At 43.4% G+C, this 21142-nt stretch overlaps 1 protein-coding gene across 5 annotated transcripts in view; it reads right to left on the reverse strand.

Moving 5' to 3' along the window:
* Positions 1-18731, reverse strand: part of map7b (microtubule-associated protein 7b) — a 33788-nt gene extending 15057 nt beyond the window's left edge. For 4 of the 5 annotated variants that reach the window (XM_050059105.1, XM_050059106.1, XM_050059107.1 and 1 more), the window contains exons 1-6: positions 18543-18731; positions 4159-4341; positions 3939-4016; positions 3107-3270; positions 1102-1219; positions 121-231 (exon numbers count right to left, since the gene is read on the reverse strand). In XM_050059105.1, the coding sequence (XP_049915062.1) occupies positions 121-231; positions 1102-1219; positions 3107-3270; positions 3939-4016; positions 4159-4341; positions 18543-18723 (835 nt within the window). In that variant the 5' untranslated portion in view covers positions 18724-18731. Of the gene's footprint in view, positions 1-120; positions 232-1101; positions 1220-3106; positions 3271-3938; positions 4017-4158; positions 4342-13011; positions 13411-18542 lie in introns of those variants that run through there. The other variant, XM_050059109.1, reaches the window with a different exon arrangement.
* Between the last annotated feature and the right edge of the window lie 2411 nt (positions 18732-21142).

Here is a 21142-nt window from a genome sequence, read left to right on the forward strand (position 1 = left end):
AACAAAAACAACGAGCGTAGTCACAAGAGTCACAACAAACACAAATGACATCAGACACAGCCAAAGGCAGTGGATACTGTCATGAATGACATAATGTGTGTTTGGGTTCATTTCCATTACCTCTGTCAGGTGAGTGCAGGAGTGTGGCAGAGGAGTAGGAGAGGCGCTTGGTAATGACAGGGTCTGTGTGTTTGGATAAATTCATTGTGGACACTGACCGCCTGTCAGCATCTGGAAACAAAGAAGAGACATGATAAATGAGTGCTATATTGAGCATGTGGAGCAGGGAGGAAAGAGAGAGTTGGAGTCAGTGATCTCTCTTTGAAGGGTTAATCTAGTCTATTGTGGTTAAATCACGTTAGACATGAAGAAACTACCAACACGCTGCTAACAGGGGAAAAATATTAGACAATGAATTAGTGCTAAATGGGTCTGACGTCATCTAAAAATGGAGCTAAAATGGTTTGAATAAATGATCCTGTGTCTTGGGATACACGTTCAAGTTATGAAACTGTGCTGCTACATGCAAATAAACAACACACACTAGTCATGCCATTCACATCGGCCTACGTTTACACTAGTGCCACTGCTATAACGGCGCTGTACGGTTACACTGCTAGAGCCAGCGCTCTAACGCTGGCTGCTATAATATTCACATTGGGAGGTGACTCCGTATCTGCGGTAGAGACTGAAAGCACCCTGCATGTGCTCCAGTCCAGCAAGGTCGAGTGGATAGAGGAAAGCCGACTCGACAAAACCTGGACCAGGAGTGGAGAGGACAATGGCAGAGAGACAAAGAGCAGAGAGGAGATCCGAGAGAGATGAAGTGAGTGTAAGTGAGAATAAGGGAGATGGAAAGAGAAAGAGGGAGGGGCAGAGCAGGGTGTGAGTCAGCAGTAACATCAGAGAGCAGGGGATCTGCAAAGTTCAAATACAAACATGGCAGAACAATACTGGCACGCAGAGGCAGGCAGATATATTTACACAAGAGGACACACTGTCAGACATCTGGGAGATGAGATATCACAAGTATTCAACACGCATGAAAGCACCGATACTCTCTACAGGTGCTGTGTGTGGGTCTGTGGTGTGTGAACGTACCGGCTGGCGTGCTGGGAGTGTTTGTGTGCAGCGCCCCTCCCCAGGACCATCGGTTGGGCTTCTGTCTGACTCTCTGGCTCCTCTCCATCGTCCGACGCATCACCGCCTCATGACGAGCCTTCAGTCACGGAAACAACAATACATAATTAGCATTCATAAAACACAACAACGCCCTGACATGCAAACACTGCTGACAGACTGGAACTGTACACGCTCTTAACGGACAGTTGCGGCGTATGTTTGATCTATGGCAATGAGCTCAGCAGTTTTACAAGTGTCTGACAGATAAAATCTACATTGTGTTCATGCAACAGGCTCAAAATGAAAGCAAAACGTTTATCTGAGACTTGTCCTGAGAATTTATGGTACTCAGGAAGTGACAGCCTCTGCTAGAATCCTCCAGTAACAAACACAGTACATGGGCAAGTATGTGAACAAGTACGATCACGACGCAGCCACAAGGCGCTACAGTTTAAAGAACATACACATTATTGACCCTGGTGGTAAATTTTGAGGATGTTTTTGGAGCAGTGACACAGTTCTGTATGCTTTGGGGTGTGTTTGCTCGAGACAGACGGCCTCAGCTTATCAGATTCAGCCATGGTGGTTTCCACATGCTCCTCTCACCTCATCTCCAGCCACGACTTTGACAAGTTTTGTATTTTATAGCTTCAATACATCCCGTCAGAAATCTGTGGGTGACTTCGCAACATTGCTACACACTCTTTCCATGTTTCTCTGCAGTCTACGATACAGTGTGGGGGTAAAAACTGGAAATAAGTTCAGGTTAGAAGATAGGAGCTGGCAGTAAAGGTCAAACTCCAACTCAGTAAAGAGGGAAAGGGCACAGAGCGTTTAATGGTTCACTAAAAACTGATATTTATTAGCCTGTTCAGGACCATGAGAATGGTGTTGCAGTCATATCTTGTAGTGACGGTGTGCACACGAGTGTTTAGGATGTGAAATTCCTGGTTTTCCCTACCATTTTAAGTGTTTTTTTTCCACAGTACATAAGCCAAACAAAAAAACTATTATGGTTACTCTGCTCCTTCCTCTGCTGTCTGTGTTGGTATTTCACAGAGGGCAGGGCTCAGCTCCTTCACACACATCAGGTGTACAAAGTTACATCTGTGCAGTCGATACAATCAGCCAGATCATCCACTCTACTCTCCCACGCTTTGCTCTGCTCTGCCTGTGCTGAATGAATGAATTAATGAATATATGGTTTGGCCACAGAGATGCGAATGACAGCTAACGTTAGCTCGACCGCAGTCTTTTTCCCAGTGAGCCCAGCTGGATCAAACCCTCCTGTGCTTCTCCTGTGGTCGAGAGGCAGCGTCTGATGTTTCGACATCAAGCTAGTTGTCGCTTACATCTCTTTGGTCAAACCACCTGTTAATGCATTGAAACAACTACATCCGCTTTTCAAAATAAGGCGATAACCCCAAAAAATACATGTATTAAAATAAGATAAATTGGGTTATAATCACAAGAAGTTAAAACACATAATATGCGTCCCTTTGAATTAAGAAATCCCACTTGAATTTTGAGGGAAACTACGTATTACTTAATGTTGAGTTGACAATGAACGTTATTATTGGACCCTGAAGTCATCCAAAAAATGGAAGATTTCGACACTAATGACTAAATTTAGAGCAGAGCAATGTGAAGCTCAGATGTGAAGCACTTTCTTTTACAAAAGGATAGCATGTTTTTTAACTGCTTTGCACTGGCTTCCTGTTTCAAAGGTCCTCGTCTTTGTGTACAAAGCCCTAAATGGGCTGGGACCGAGCGACATCGCTAACTCCCTTGTTAACTATTTGACCTCAAGAACACTGCCATCATCTGCTGCAGGTTTATTAGAGATTCCTAGCAACAGCTGAAAGAAAATTGGGGATGCAGCCTTTGTCAATCATGCCCCAAAGCTACATATCGATATCAGAGATGTCAGCTCGCTTAGTGTTTTTGAGGGCCCTGAGTATGTGCAGCACCATGTGTGTCAGACCTTGTCTTCCTCCAGTTTCTGCCGTCGTTTCTCCTCCACAGCGGCCCGTCTCTTGTCCTCCTTTATCCTCTGCTCCTCCAGCTTCCTCTTCCTCTCCTCCAGCTGCTTCTCATAGTGCTGCCTGGCTCGCTCCTCACGTGCCTGCCACTGGGCCTCCTTCAGAGCTGAGGCATTGTGCGCACACACAAACACACACACACACACACACACACACACACACACACACACACACACAGAGTTCATAATGATATGAGGCACATGCATGAGTGTTCATACACTGAAAAAAAAAGAAAAGAAATCAAACATGTGTACAAACACACATGCCACATGCACACACACAGGCTTATAGCAGCAGTGTGATGATGGGTCAGCTGTAGATCATGTGACGAGGCTTTAGCTCTCAACACAAAGCAAATCCCTCGGCCCCTCAGCTGGGGTCGGACGTATGACCACTGTACAACACCACAAACACACTACAGTAACAAAACATACACGGAAACTCACTTCCTTTAACACATCTGTTGCGGTATGTCACTCACACACTCTTACAAAAACACACCATCAAAACACCAGCCTCTCTTAAACCCTGTCCCACAGCCTGACCCATTATGTAACAGTGGTGCCATGGCAACGGGGGGTGCCTGGCTTCAGCCTGGACTTTATGTAACGACCAGAGAAACGGGCACCACAGCTACCAGCTGAGTTCAGTCATGACATGTTGCGGTGAGGACAAAACAGAAAGTGAGGGATGTCTCCTACACACTCACACACACACACACACACACACACACACACACACACACACACACACACAGAGGTAAAGAATACACACCATTCTGTTTCTCACGCTCCCCCCGGCGCTCACGGGCTAACCTCTGTCTCTCGTCGATCTTGTTGAAGAGCAACGAGTCTGCAACACAAACAACCGTACAACAGCAGAGTAAACTACCGTGCTGACACATGAACACACACCCTGAATTAATAATAGATTATGTCTCATTAAATCTGTTAAAACATTAGAGACATTTTCCCCTGTGAGCCAGGTGCCTTACCTGTTTTGGTGGCAGCATTGTTACTGGGGCTGTTGCTGGTGGTGGTGCGAGACAGGGTCGGGGTGGGGGTGGGAGTCGGGGTCAAGGTGGGAGTGTAGGTCTGCCCGGAGCCCGAGGAGCTGGGACGGGTGGCTGAGGACGCTCTGCCATCCCCATCCTCCGATTTATACTGGGAGTAAGACGCTGGAAAGAAAGACAAACCAAGAGAGGTGTCAGTGATGAAGAGACGCAGAGAGGGGAAACAAGGTGAAGCGTACATGACTAAGATCCATCACTGCAAAAAGCTTCGTAATCATCTACAGCTGTAATTAAAGTTTTACAAATCAGTGAAACTCATAGTATTTTCCCCTTGGCTGACTGTTTTGGGGTGTTTGGGGGGTGGTTTACACCTTTTTATTTACTCCTGCACCGCTCCTGTAGAGCCAGGAGGAGTATTTCCTCCCTGACAGCCAAGATATAACAAAGCCTGTCTTTCTGCAGCTGTGTCAGCAGGAGAGCCGCAAGCATCCTCGCTACTGGTGCCAAACTGAGGCTGGGCTGTGTGTTTAAAAGAAGCAGATATTTTAGCTTCATATTCAGACATTTGGGGCAACTGACATCTGTCCATCTTTAGTTTTTGGGAACTTGGGAACATCAACTCTCCTGTGCTCTACGTGTGTTCACCCATCTACGCCATGGATGCCACACAGAGAAACAGAGAGGAGTCCATAAGACTCACACAGAGCTCAAATGAAACAAGTGCACATAAATCACATTTCGGAGCAGCATTGCAGAGTCCCCAACAAATAAAAATCACATCATGTTTTTCTAATGAATGGATATCTGGCATTAAAAAGTTTGTGGTTGGCTTGGCATCCGTTCCCGCTGGCCTGGAAACTTGCCAGGTTTGTACAGTATTACAGTTAAAGGGCAAACACTGTCACTGATTCAGCACAATCTTCATAGTATCTATCCTCCCTGAGGAAAATCCGGAAAGGTACTGCAGTGTTGAACAAACAGTCTTGAACGCTTCATAAATCCACTCCCAGTGATGCACCTATGCTGATGCTACAGTTTCCTCACCATGTCACTAAACACCCACAAAAAGCCGCTCTACCAACCTTGTCTTTCTTTAATACTTTTCACCTCTGCACACTCAGATCTCTCTCTCTAGTTAGCAACTGGTTTGTATAAATAACTGTGATATGAATTTGACGGCAGGTGTTAATTTGCTCAGGTAAATCAGGCCTTATTGCCTGTGTTACTGCTCTCCTCTCACCTGTTGCTTAAATCATACTTTTACACTTCGTTTACATGCACACTAATATTCTATTATTATTCTGAATATGACAGTAGTCTGAATTTGATACGAGTCATGTAAACACCAGTTTTGATATTCTAAAATAGGCCTTCTATGGCTTCTTCAGATTAAGATATACTGATAACATTCAGGTTTTAGGAGCATTCTTTTGTTTTTCATGTATTCAGTGCATTCATAACATGTAACGTCGCATGAAAGACTTGAATATCAACAGGTTTTGGATATGTGTAAAATATCACAACGTCGACTTTTTCAAGATGGTGATTGATGGAATTTAAGAGGGAGGCTGCCTTTGCATGATTGAACAAGTCCGCCACCAGTGGAAAATGTTTAAAAATCCTAATTTGATGCAAAGACGCAAAATGATAAGCCACTCCAGCTGTTGAACTTTTTATATTTTGACATGATTGACAGCATGTTAGGGGACGTTAATCAGAGTATGCAGGGCTGCATGTAAACAGGAATATCTATTCTTATTAGCAACGTAAACAGCTTCGTAGAAGCACTGTCTTCTTCAGAATAAAAGGCAAAAAGCGGAATTTTTTTCTGCATTTAACGTGCCGAAAAACGTGCCCTTTCAGTGTGGTCAGACACATAGTAATGTATGCTTTAAAAGCAGAATAGCTGTGTGAGTGATGTTTGAATAAAAACAAGCAAGAGTGGAAAACTGCATGCAAAGTGGGGACACACGACATTGGCTTCGTTGGCGATATATGACAACTCATTTAGCCGATAACTGACACTGATACATCCATATATTATGGAAAATTATGCAACTTGTTCTCTGAATCCTCTGACTGAATATACCTCTTTATCTGTACGCCTGTACCCCAGTTTATCTTTATTTTTGTATGTATTTTCATTTAAGTAGGCCTACTCATGTAATACCCTGGTTTAAGACCATGTATTTGTGTTAGCATGTTCTGATTTATAAAGAACATTTCCTTTAAAATGTGAAAAGCCCTAAGGGAAATAATAATTCACAGCATTTTGTCTTCTAAAGGTGTTTTACTTTGTGGTGATTCAAGAAATTTGTAAAACTTTTTAAAGCCCTGACCTGCAGTGGTCGAAACATGTTGGCTCTTTAAACGATTTAGCCACGACAATAAAGGCTTTTTAATACTTCCTTCCTCGTTTTATATATTTTTGGAGTGCCTTCCTGTGTATCCTGATGTTTCCCTTTCTCCATGAGAACCTGACACAAGGTTTTGATCTACGTTTGGTTATACAGAGCAACCAAGAGTCTATCTCTTTGTCTTAAAAAAAAAAACGGTTTGTCGTATCTGTAGATTCCGGTATTTCATTTTAAAGCCAGTATCGGCCATTATCGATGATGTGTCAATATTAATGGCATCCCTAATACCAAGATAAGAAGGTGGTGCCAAAACAAATCTAAAATAAACTACCTTCAACCTGACAGTCTGCATGTGCTGCCTCCTCTGCACTCTCAAGCTATAGCTCTGGCAGCACTTACAGTACAGCCTCTGCAGTGCCGCCCGACAGGAAACAAATTGAGGTAAAACAATATATACAGTCCCACTGCTGTGTTCTCAAATGTTCCCGGTGTGTTGCAGTGTTTCCACTCAGCTCAGAGCCAGGCTATTGATTAATGGCACTATCAGGCTCAGGGTGACTCAGCACTCTCAGGTCAGCCTCCTGAGCACAGACACAGAGCTTAAAGCACTGGGCTGAACAGATGAGCCTGTCCCACATGTTCCAATATGACAACACTTGCACACTTTTGTGATACAAAGCCGGCTTGATTAGAGAAAGATCCAAAGATAAACAGTATTCAGACTAACTAACATAACTGTATACTGTGGGCGTGCAAGATAACTGTTCCAACACCTCCGTGTGTGTGAGAAGACAGAGAGACTCCACAGAGACCAATCTGTCCCAGAAAGTTGGAGACTGAACTAAATCAGCCGCCCTGACCCAGACAACACTGACAGACTACGACACTGAGGCTCAACCTGAAATAACACGGGCTACACACTAGCCTACATTTCCCTCTCGTACTCTTCTTTACATAGTTTCTTATCTCCTCACCTACATGACATGTTGGCTCAGCGGGGTAATTAATGCTGCGGTGGACGAGAGGAGCAAAGTACAGGTTTCATATTCACTGCTACAGGTAGACTCTAACACCTTACAGAACAAGCTCAAGTGCACCTTGGATAGAGCTGCAACTAATGATTATTTTTATTGCTGATTAATATGTCGATTGTTTTCTCGATTAGTTCTTTGGTCAATAAAATATCAGAAAATTATAAAAAAAGGCCAAAGATGTTTCCCAGAGCCCAACATGACGTCTTCAAATGTGTTGTTTTGTCAACAACCCAAATATATTCAGATTACTGTCACAAAGGAGTAAAGAAACCAGAAAATATTCACATTTAAGAAGCTGGATTCAGAGAATTTTGTCTTTCTTTCTTTTCTTTTTTTGTTAAACATATTTTATTAGCATCTTAGGAACTGTCACAAAACAATTTAGTGACACAAGTTAATCCAACAATTTTTTTTAAGCAGATTAAAGACCTTGGATGGACCAAACATTTTTGTGCCTCTTCTATAAAAATAAACAGTATGGTATGTTCGTCAGGGGTCTTAACTCAAAATACAGTTAGTAACCTTTACTTGCTTTCATGCTCTTTATCACAGTGGAGGACTTTGCACTGTTACAGTGACTATGTTTGAGAATCTTTTTTCATCTGCAACAGCTCTGAGCAATTTTTGAATTTCTCACCCGGTTCAAATGTCATCACTCTATCCAAAAAGGTGTTAATGCGGGTTATTAGTGTTATAGATATAGATTAAAAGGCTCCTGTTACACCGACTAGCATGTTTAGAATACCACTGTCAGCTATTACACAGCCAGGTTTCCTGTTAAATGATGACATGTATATGATGAGGTGGGAATCACAATACTTCAGACATCAAACAAAATTAGTGCACTTGCAATTTTAAGTATGTTGCGATATGCTGGGCATTGTGATGAAATAAATTGTGATATATTTCGATTTATTACTTTTTTTCAACTGTAAATTACGTCCCCATAGAAAACTTTGTCAACATCTGTTCATCTCACCTCAGCCATGTTTTTATAGCAACAAAGTGTATGAAGAAGAAACTGATTATATCATCCTAGTTGACTACCTAAAATTTAATTTGTATTTGTCATATTAATCATTTACGAGCTGCCTTTGTTATCAGGAGGTGGAGGCTATGGTGGGTAGCATGACATTTAGGTGAGACGGCTGCCAAGCTGCAGACAACCGTCCAAGACCAACGAACAACAACAACAGCGGTTGTTCATTCTCAAGACAAGGAGGCGTTCCTGTTCCTCAAATGTGTTTTTTTCTGGCAACCTGTCGCTGTATTTCTGGTAACCTTACTGCCCCCTAACGAGTATTTTTTTAGCAACCTGTTGACTGCATTTCTGGCGGTGTTTCTGCCCCCAACGTGGATGTTCTTTAGCGACTCTTAACGGCATTTCTGACGGCGTTTCTGCCCGCAACGTCAGTGTTCTTTAGCAACCCGTCACTGCATTTCTGCCCCCAGTGTGTGTGTTCTTTAGCGACTCTTTACTGCATTTCTGACGGCGTTTCTGCCCGCAACGTCAGTGTTCTTTAGCAACCTGTCACTGCATTTCTGACGGCGTCTATGCCCCCAAAGTGGGAGTTCTTCAGCGATCCATCACTGCATTTCTGACAGTGTTTCTGCCCCCAACATGGGTATACTTTATAGCAGCCTGCCACTGCATTTCTGACAGCGTTTCTGCCCCAACATGGGTGTTATTGACCCATCACTGCATTTCTGATGGCGTTTCTGCCCCCAAAGTGGGTGTTCTTTAGCAGCCTGTCACTGCATTTCTGACAGCGTTTCTGCCCCAACATGGGTATACTTTATAGCAGCCTGTCACTGCATTTCTGCCCCCAGTGTACGTGTTCTTTAGAGACTCTTAACTGCATTTCTGACGGTGTTTCTGCCCCCAACGTGGGTGTTCTTTAGCAGCCTGTCACTGCATTTCTGACGGCATTTCTGCCCGCAACGTGGGTGTTCTTTAGCAGCCTGTCACTGCATTTCTGATGGTGTTTCTGTCCCCAATGTGGGTGTTCTTTAGCAACCTGTGCTGCAATTCCAGCTCCATTTCTGCCCCCTTAAAGTAGATGTTTTTTGGCAACCTGTCGCTGCATTTACAGCGGGTCTTGTGCCTTCAAATTGGGGTATTTTGGGCCAAAAACATGATCTTTTCCCAACCACAACCAAAAGGTTTTTGCACCTAAACATGACCACATGTTGGAAAGTAATGAAATGTAAAGCTTTACCAGCTACGTTTTAATTATCGGAATATACAGTACAAGTCAGTGTCATAGGAGCCTTCTAACCTACATCTATAGCAAATATTTCTACTACTAATGCCTATTTCAGTGACTGATAACATACAAAATGGGTGCATTTCTGGATGGTCGTGCCTCTGCATCCAACACAAAGACAACAAAGCATGATGCTTCTCACTTATTTCTATACTGTGATGTGGGATGTTGCAGAAACTCTCATAAATCCAAACTGCCGATGCCGTCTCCACCCTAACTCACTGAGATATTCTGAGGTAATTCACAAAGGACATGCTGGACAAAGACATGAGGTCATACCTGCAGAGGTATTGCATTTCCCAGTCTATGGGACATCAGCAGAGGTGTGTACACAAGTATTAACAGGTTTACCTTGCCTCAGGTGCACCAGCCCTGGAACTGGTTTTATAATGGCTATTGTATGACAGGAAAGGCTGGGCCGGGTTACAATAACGTCTAGTCAGTGTATTCCTTCCCCTGAAGTAATTTTCCTGAGGTAAAAGATTAGCTCATTGAGAGAGGAGCATGATGTGCTGCAGCCAAATACTACACTGGAGATTTGTGAATGGGTTTTAGCTAGGCACCATAAGCAACTTCCACCAAGATGCCACATGACCATAAATTTGAATTGAAGACCCACTCGGGGACAGAATAAGGAGCTCTTTTCATCTGTGGAAGTTAACTTCAAGTGACTGATGAAGTGGACCTTCTGACAAGCTGAGTGGGCCACTACACAATAATCAGCCGGTGGTGACAGCCTAAAGGGCTGAACCACTTTCCTCATTTTGACAGCTTGGATTGGAGCACTTCACTGAAGAGAGCTGGGAATGCTCTGAACCACACAAATAACAATTTTCTTCTTTAGAACGTCTGGCACAGAAACACAAAGATGTAAAAGAGAACAAGATGGAGACAAAGAGACTGACTGAGTCACGATAAATTATAAATTATAACATATTCTATTATCTGAGCACTAGCATTCAGCTAGCATTGAAATGATTGATCAGTATAATCTACATCTACTCCAACAGAAGCAGGGATGTAAGTGATTCTTGTGGGGAGATAGGATCTCTGCAGCGGGAAGCAGTAACATGATACATCACTATATAAATGACTAACAGAGAGGAAAAGCAATAAAAACAGGCGTGTGTATTAAAGCATTCAGTACAGGAGGTGAACAAGACACCCATATTACTGTGATATTTTACCAATGTAGTTTGAATAACAGCCAGATGTCCCCTTATCAAAGTATTTGCAAATATGACACACACTATGTTCAGTGATGACACAGATAATGGATGTCGAGTGATGCCACGTCAGATGTGTGTTTGCATGTGTGTATGATACAATACTAGCCCTATGAGTATATGCATGGGAGCTGTTTAAATGTGTAATTTGTGGTAGATTTTATTTTGTTGAACTATTAATATTGTATACAGAATCTGAATCTCACTCTGAGTTACTGTTGTTGTTCACAAACTAAAGAAATGAGAGATCATTTTAGTTTTTCCTGAATATTTGAAGGCAAACAAAACTATATCACTTATTTTGTTGCAATTCTATGTTCTTAAATTCATAATATATATATATTTTTTTTTTTACTAATTTGTCATATTGTCAAATATATTGTTACCACAAAAATACCCTGAAATATCGTGATATTATTTTAGAGCCATATCGCCCACCCCTAGTCTACAGATTAAATTTCCGGCTCTTCAGTTTACTGCACTGTGCACCACAAAATGAAGCCGCTTATTCACTGAAGCTACCTGAGGTGAGACTGCAGGGTGGCCACCATGTTTCTGCAGCAATGCTGTCCTGCCACAGGGATGTTGTTACAGGTAGTTGTGAAAGAGGGGTGCCACTAGCTCGCTCCTACCTGACCTGGGCTAGCTAACCAGTGGAGACTGGAGGGAGGCCAGTGGGCATTATGTTTCTGCATGTTAATGCAGCCAGCCGGCTGTCTGTCAGAAAAGCCAACAGAAAATAACATAAAAGGCAAAACATTTACAACACAAAATTAATTAAAAAAATTCACCACCTCTAAATGGATAGTGCTTTGAAATGCAGCGCTAAAGCTCACTGAGTCAATGGAGAGGGGGACTAAAAGGAAAGGCCTCTTGTGTTTCACCTCACTTTGCATTTTTTAGTTACCGGTTAATGGTTGTCGGTCTATCAAAAGCAAAATTAACCAGACATCCAGCCAGTCCAGCTTTGCTCTTCACACACTGTACTGAGTTGGACTAAAACAAGGCCTAATGCAGCAGCAGTCTCACTTTGACCGAACTTAAAATATCAATGGATGTGGCTTTGCATAGTCCAGCTTCCCAGACAGAGCCTACCAAACACACAGACAGCCACAAACTGGGGTCATCCTGCATATAAGAAGAGGTCAGCTGAGGTCAAAGGGCATCCTGTTGCTCCGAGTTGCAGATGATGCTGCGCGCAGAGCAGAGCAGCACAGGGCTGAAGTTCGGGTATTCCAATTCAGAGATGAATGCTTTGAATGCAGTGTTCAACTCCCACACTTTGAAAATGAATCGCTAACCAAGCTTAATTTTCCCCATGCAATGCTTTAACAGCTTTGCACGTGATGTGAGGGACTTATTTCTGGTGCAGTTGTTTGCTCCTGCTGCATCTCTCAGCCACCCATCTGTTGTCGAGGTCATTAAACAAACAAACCTCCAATAGCAGAAAGTATATTTGCTTGTGCACACTAGACAGCCATTTAACAATCCTTCGCAAACACACCAAAGACCGTTTTTACTCGGGGCATAGTGCTAGCTCCTGGTGCACCTAGAGAGGGCTTCACAAATACAAGGTGTAACAATACTGAGGTGATGCAAAGTCCTCTAATGAGAAAGAGAACCAGACAAATCCCCAGGATGGGCAGTTTAGTCCTCTATGTTTGAGATATTTTAGCTTTATTTCAACACACCACTGGATCTAACAGGAAACAACAGCTTTAAGAATACAAATCCATATCAATGTAGGACCTGTGCCCCTTCTTATGCTCACCTAAAGTGGATGTAAACACTCTTAACTTAAAACCGAATGCCGTACTTTAAACCTCAAATTAGTACAGAGCCAAAATGAAACCATCCTGTTACTGACAGACTGCACCTGCACCTTGTTCAACCTTTGCAGATCTATCGATTAAATACGCAGGCGCCCTGAGATCAAATCACAAGTCTTTACCTGGATTTTGGTGCATGATTCCAGGGGTGTCAATGCCAGGATGAGACCTGTTGAACCCCTGGCTGGCGTCCCACTCCGCCTAGTAAGATCTGAGGGCCAGAATCAATGCTCCTACTTCCTGCAAACATCCTACACAGCTGAAGATAAGCTCACATCCAAAGTCCATGGTGCAGTGAGGGGGACGAAAGAAAAAGCAAAAAGAAGAGAATCCAAAAGAGACCACCCAAAACTCAACTTTTTGCAGAGTGAAGGGGGAAGCAGGACGGGATAAAGAGAGAGGGGTCAGCTTCAGTCGGTGTCACTGCTGTTGAGAGCTGACTGACTGTGAGACAGGTTGTGGCGACTCTCCAACCCCCATCCTTTTGTCCATGTGTGTGCGTGTTTATGCGTGTGTGTGTGTGTAAAAGAGACGGAGAGTGAGACATAGGGAGAGTGTGACTGTTTAATCTGCCCCTCCCTACCCTAGTGCTGAAGTGTGTGTGTTTGTGTGTGTGTGTATTTGTGTGTGTGTTTGTGCAGACGCTCCCCACCCCCAATCTATCTGCATTCACTGCCAGTCAGATTAAATGGTCAGAGTTAGCGATTAATGCTGTGCTGTCCGGGCCAGTGGGTAGCAGGCGAGCTCGCTGTGTGGCTCCTGCCTCCCCTGCAGACTGAGAGGATTAGCCCGCTGCTAATGCTAGGCTAAACGCTAAGCTCCGGCCAACAGAGAGGCGAAGGGGACAGGGGGGGCGGGAGTCCTCCTTTTTAGCCCCAAGACTGGCAGTCAGGCCTGGATAACAGGCGCCTGAGAGGAGGGTGGCACTGCGTTGGTTGCAAATGGCAGGTACAGGTTTCAGCTCAGATGACAGGAGCTATATCTAAGTCACCCTTCAAGGCTTTTGTCGACAAGTTTGACAGAAAGAGTCTCGAATAATAGACGCTGCTATTGTCCAATACTGAACTTTTGCTATCTCTTTTACAAGATGTTTTAAGGAGTTGTCATAATAAAAGAAACTTTGTTGAGCAACTTGCCATCGACATTTCTTGACATGCAGAGTTTGCGCTCAAACTGATATGCAGTGCAGTGGTTAGCACTGTCACCTCACAGCCAGGGTTCCCGGTTTGAACTCGTGGGCCAGTTGGGGCCCTTCTGTGTGGAGTTTGCATGTTTTCCCTGTGTCAACGTGGGTTTACTCCAGGTCCTCCGGCTTCCTCCCACAGTCCAAAGACATGCAGGTTAAGTGGTGACTCTAAATTGTCCGTAAGTGAGAATGTGAGCGTGAATGGCTGCTGTTACTACTTTACCTTGCCATTAGACAGCACTTTCTGACGGGAAACTGACCAAAGCCACCAGACTTTGACGAAAACAGTCATTTTACCTCAAAGCACACAGGAATCACTGGTCTACCGCTGCCTCGACTGTTTTTTTTGTTTATGCTAATGAGCGGCTTTCAGATCCGAACTAACGCAGCGTCTATAGCAGTACACTGCTTAGCTTCCGTGCTGGTAAAGAGGCACCAGACACACCAAACCGACATCAAAGAACTAGTGGCAACTAAGGCCAACTGTTGCATCCCCTCATGTCGCCTGCGTGTTGGCCAAAAAGTTGCTCTTGAACACACCGCAAAGACTGCAGCCAACAGCCAGCTAACACATACGTTCTGCACTTGCATTGGGGGTAATAACTCTTCATACCAGCAGGCAGAGGTAGTCTGTATTTGTCTGTCAAAAAGGAAAACCAGAAGACAGACAGGATGGTTCCAAGATGCTAGTTAGCCAGTTAGCACAATAACAATACAACCTGATATTGAACGAAAAAATGATAATTACCTTGAACTAGAAAACAATAACACAAGCAGTTATGAACCGTTTCTGCTAAAGAGCTCAATGGCTTAAAAACATAATCTTAAGGGTTTTTTTCTCTCTAGTTTTTCTAATAAAGGAATTTGTGAAGTCTCTATTTGTGATGCCTCGCCACAGGTATATGGCCTTAGTTCAACCTCTCAGATTATTTGATTTTCCAAGGTCCAAAAAATGTAAAACTGTCCAATAATTCACAAAAATATAAACCAAAACTAAGAGAAAAGTTAGAAAAATAAAGTTAATGTTAGGTTTGTATTGACATCACGCCCTCTTGATTTGGCTGTTCCGCCGAGAAGGTGATTGGCTGCAATCTGCCCTCCCTCCAGGACCTGCACGCCTCCAGGACTCTGAGGCGTGCAGGAAAGATTGTGGCTGATCCCTCTCACCTTGGACACAAACTCTTTGAGACTCTCCACTCTGGCAGGAGGCTGCAGTCCATCAGGACCAAAACCTCACGCCACAAAAACAGTTTCTCTCCATCTTCCATCTTTTTATATTCTATTATTATTCTAATTTGCATTCAGATTTTATATTTAATTGTTTATATTATTTCCTTTTTATATCTATGCTTCTAATTACTCTATATTTTTTATATTCGTTGTTATGCACCAAGCCAAATTCCTTGTATGTGAAAACCTACTTGGCAATAAAACCGATTCTGATTTGTTTGCTATCCTCACTTCCCTTTCTCTTCTCGTGCACAGAGCTGAACTGCCAATCAGAGTGATTTCATTCACCATAGGCTCCCCTGTCTATAACACCAATTCAATATGCTAAATTGGCTGGAAACGGCCACCTAGAGCCAGTGATGTGGGACACACTGCAGTAAACTAGGGCGACAAACCGTCACCAACGGCCCTGCATCGACCCAACAGCTGACCATTGGCTTGGTGTGTCAGGGCCTTAAAGGGAATATGGCTAATATAATGATTCTCATAGAAGGCTCAGCTCAGTTACGAAGGTGTACGAACAGGCTATGGGCTTTATATGTAGCAACCTTATCATGCAGAACCCTGTCAGGTCATGTGGGACGTTGCAATCTGCTGCTAAAATATACTTCGACCGGAATAAGGTTTGTAAAGTTTGGATTTAAAAACATAATGACACTACTGTACAATATGTTTGCTAATTATTTAGCCTCTTCCATACATAACACCTACACTTGGCATATTTAATACACCGTAAAGACAGTATTACAATGTGACTGTCATTTTAAAATCAAGAAAACTTAACAGTCACCTGATACTTTGAAATGATGCTTGCTGCAGGAGCCCACAATCATCCCTTCATCCACCCCTCTCTCTGTCTGTTCTCCTCTATTATTTATGGTTTAAGTGAGCCGTACATGCTCGCCCCATGAAGAGACGGCAGAGTACGAGAATCATGTCTTACACTAAATGTAATTATTTAGAAAAGTGACCTACTTTGTGTCTTGTCTTGTTCTTTTTCAATCACGCAGCGGCTGCAACCGCAACTACTTTAGCAGGAAGTAAGGTTTGCTTAGAGCTGGGTTAGACTAATTAAATAAAGTGGAAATCATAAGAACGTCATTATTAATATTTGATCAACCTCCTGTCTCCTCAAGTCAAACAAACCCTCTCTCAACCTATCTCCTTAGTTCTCCTATCACCTTTTAAAAAGACAGATGTAATGGATGAATACTAGACACAAAATACAAATGAAATGGTGCTAAACTAAACCTCTCCAACCACTGCTAACTTAACATGACTACATTTCAGTATTACATTCTCTGATTAAAGTCCATTTAAAGGACCCTTAAAAGCTCAATTTGTTCTCTATATTCTTGTTGGTTGACCCACATTTACCCACACCACAAATCCAGTGACGGACAGGTTCAGTCTGTAGTACTTCAATACCCATAAAACACTGCTCATAGCTTGTCTACTCTAGTTCTCTACTAATTCCTCAGGTCCTAATCCCAAATCAGACAGAAACAGGTTACTGAAACCAACTGTCCCTGGAAATACGACACAACGGCAGCTCTCATAAACCCTGAATGAAAAGCAATAAAATGAATGAATAATTAAGTAAATAATAGGGCTGACCTGAAGCTTCGATCGTTGCCATGGTAATCAATGTCCAAATCAGTATTTAAATTCTTTGTTTTTCCGTACCATTCCCCCCAAATTCCAGAGTAGCCCATAAATAGAGAAATATTAGAGGTGGGGGGGGGGGGGGAAATCGATGCAGCATAGTATCGCAATATTTTTGTGTGGCAAAAGTTGTTTCTTTTCAAGAAACTTGGCACCATGTGGATTCTTTTTAATTATATAAATTATAAATATTACAAATTAAACTTAAGGTAGCCTACTAGAATAATATAATTAATTGCTTTTCAGTCCACTAGATACATTTTACTGCTGCAAAAAATTGGCTGAGGTGAGATGAAGGGATGGAAAACTTTATGTTAGCTTAACTACGGTTGAAAAAAGGTAATATATCGCAATATATTTTATCGCAATATATTGCATAATCCAACAAATTTAAAATCGCAAAAACATTGTATCATGACTTAAGTATCGGGATCATATCATGTCGTGGATCCTATGGTGGTTCCCACCCCTAAGAAATAGTAATCAGACAAAATTCACTGTGCATCACCATTAATTTTAAGTTATTTTCAGACAAGGACATTTAAACTCAGTGAGGGCCCTAGTTTTGTGACACACACTTTGACCCCCCGTGACAGGCTGACAGCTTTGCTCACAAGATGTTGGAAAACGTCAAGCGTCTGGAATAGTTAGAAAATTTACAAAGACGATCCCCTAAAAAAGTCCAGTGCCAGATATGGTAGAGGAAACTGGCTTGTCGCAGATCTACAACCAACTTGGCCAATCATGTGAAAACTGCAGGTAACAGGTAGCTTGGCCGTTTTGCAAAGTATACTGTCTTCTAGCTATTATGGCTGATGTTACTGCGACCTGCACGCTAATAAAGAGGCTAATTGTCTAATTATTTTCAAAAATGTCCTTTGGTCTCTCATCTCTCTTCCCCGCTCTCAAAGCTTGGATTAATCATAAATATTTCTCGACAAAGCTTTGATGCCCCAAAACTGGTGCCCGGGACAGCTCTAGTACAAAAACAATAAAGCAAATCTACTGCTTTTAGATGTTTTAAAGCTCTGGGATAAAATGAAAACAGCAAAAGAAGATCAGCACATTTCTACCTGCTGTGACTGCAGACACACGCTGTCCTGTTGACTGACTGCTCTGCTCACTGATGCATTATAACCACATACACGTGTGAAGTGGACTGCACCTTCGCTCTCATCTGCTGCCCTTGTGTTGACCCATTCTCGCCTCGTCAGCTGGTTTACACACACATGCACACACTGTGCTTTCTCATCAGACTTGTCAGCCACCTGTCTCCAGACGGCTGAGCTTGATGGGTTAAGAGGACTTTTCACACAGTACACACACATCTGCTATCCAGGCTCTTGGCACACGTATTCATCATTGACATCCTATTCAATTTCAGATCGTTTTTCAGATTGTCTTCTCCTGTGACTCTCCAGACAATGGTCACACATCTCTCTGTCCCAGATATTAAAGCACACACATGCACACAATTTGATGGTTTAAATGAAGCTCAAACTGCTTGAAGTACCACAGCATACACATTCACTGTGCTCTCCACCTTACGCTCCAGTCAGTTTCCCTCCGTACCTTTTTTCTTCCTCCTGCGAGCATCTCTCCGTTTCTGCCCTTCCTCTTCCTCATTGATGGTGAAGAGTGCCGGGATGGCTGAACGGCTGCCTCCCTTCCTCAGCTTCCACTTGCCCCGCGAGCACCCACCTCCAACTCCACCTCCACCTCCTCCTTGTTCTCGTCCTTTACTCTCTGGCATCGCCTGCCCTGTTGCTAACCCTCGAGCCCCGGGCTAACTCACCCAGCCCCTGCCCATCCCACCCTGCAGTGGTGGGTGGGTGGGGGGCAGGTCAGCGGTGGGCGCCAGAGGATGGCGGTGGACGGGGGTCACCCCTAAAAGCCCTCTTCTCGATACAGACGCAGACAGCTAACAGCTAATGCTAACAGCTAATTCCTGCACATTGGTGCTCTGTGTCTGAGACAGCAGAAAGAAGGGAGAGGAGGAAGAGAGGAAGAGGAGGGCATGACAGAAAGAGCAGGAGAGATGGAAGAAATGAAAAGTAGTAGACGAGAGAAAAAGGAGACAGTTAAAGAAGGTAAAAGAGTAAAGTTCAGAGGGATGATGAGGTAGAGCGTGAAAGAGAGACAAACAGAGCTGCCCACTGTGCCATGTAAATACTGCCTGTAATGGCAGTGCCAGGCGGAGAGACAGAGTGAAAGAGAAGGGGAGTGCGACAGAGTCTGAGGATGAGCTCTTGTAGTCTGGCTTAGAAAAGAAGACTTAATCCACAACACTGGCTCAGCTGAAAGCTGGAAAGATTGCACTTCCCTCGACTTCCTCACTCCTCAAGAGATGCTGCTGCTGCTGCGGTTACTACTGTCACTGCAGCCACCACTCCTCCCCTCCTCACCTCTCTCACGCTGGGCCTATTCTGTAAACGCAAACTTGTCAGAAGAATCACATCACACAGGCGCCCGCTGTGCAGTACACACACATACACACTCCGGCCCACGGATACACGGGTAACAGAGGGCAGCGGGGCCGTTAAAATATTCAGTGCAAATCCAGCGGTGGAAGTTGAGCCGGTACCGGTTAAAAGGGTTTCCCTGACAACAGCAGCACATGGACCAATGATGCAGTGGCGGAGTGGAAGCGAGACAGCAGAGGACGGGCACACTTAAATGCAATGTACACACACACAAACACACACAACTGGGGATGCACGCCTATGCACACATCAAAGCAAATATTGCAGTACAGGAGCTGCCCCTGTTGGAGGGGTGTGTTCACAGAGCACATGGTATATGTCCCCGCCCTGTTCTCCACTTAAAGAGCCATCAGCTCTCTGACACAGCAGGGTAGGAAAGGAAATATGGAAATCTATCTACTCACGTCCTGCTGGCTCTTCACAGGACACAGAAGCAACAACATGCAGATCAATAGTTACATCTGAGCAGTATTGACTAGTTTAATTAAAGGGAACTTAGGTGGTTTTCGGCCTGGACCCTATTTTCCCATGTTTTTCTATCTAATACCCCCTTCCCACTGAAATTAGCATGGACATTAGGGCTGTATCTGACTCAGAGTTATGTCAGTCAAATGACGGCGGCAATCATGTAATATAGTGACAAGCTAATGGGGCTAACGACGGATCGGAAATGTGCAACAACAGTTTTTGCCGATATTACATATCAAACAAAAGCCGAAGACTGTGTCGCATTCAGTATCTGCGAGCTGCTAATTCACCACTTTCAAGCAGCGGGGCCTTACGGTGGAAAGTTTCTCCTCTGTGCTGCTGCATCACATCCACAGCTGCCTGAATCAAAACGTACTGTGAAGGTCAAGAGCACTAACTCCATAGCAAAATCTGGGAACCAAAATGCTCCCAGAAACACACTGCAAAAACGCTCAACCTGAAGAAACCTCAGTCGACCGAGTGGTCTCTGACTGGCGATTCAAATCTCCAACCTTCAAGGGCAGCCCTAGTGGGTATGCAGGATTTTTTAAAAACCTGGAAGACCTGCTTAAAATAGTTGATTAACTCTTTTTCCGTTGCCAATAAACTACTATGCCTTTCAGCTTTTCTTTTTGCTGGTGTGTCACATTTGACATCACAAACAAAAAATGAGTGTCGACCTGTGCAAAGACAAGTGAGGAGTCTGATGAGGTGGTTTAGGTTGATTAACATGATTGAGCATCAAGGACATTTTTATAGCAGATACTTAATTAATCATTTTGAGATCAAGAATGTTTTCGTAACTGGGCTTGAACTTATTAACCTATTAAAATAATTTGGCTTCAAATTTTGCTCCAGCTTCTCCTTTAATTTGGATTCAACATGATACCTTATTATCTCAATGTAATGTTACAAAACGAAAGTGTGACACAAAAAGGCAAAATTATTTTTTACACTTGGCCAGTGGACTTTTTCATCTACTAGTCCCCTTGGCTGGTGAGTCAGTAATTTTAAACACTGCTTTTTGTTTCACCAGAAACAGCCCTGAAATTGCTATCGCGTAAGTCATCAGACCTCATCTAAAGAAAGTCATTTTGGCATGTACAGTCGTCATATTTTCACATCCAACTGTGTGAGTTAAGGGTTTATATCAACCAAACCTGAGTTGGTGACTGTTGGAAATATGGCAAGACAAACCGAGGTGGTTTCTCTTTCTGTCGA

The sequence above is a fragment of the Epinephelus moara genome, chromosome 12 (genome assembly GCF_006386435.1).
Source record: "Epinephelus moara isolate mb chromosome 12, YSFRI_EMoa_1.0, whole genome shotgun sequence".
NCBI lineage: Eukaryota > Metazoa > Chordata > Actinopteri > Perciformes > Serranidae > Epinephelus > Epinephelus moara.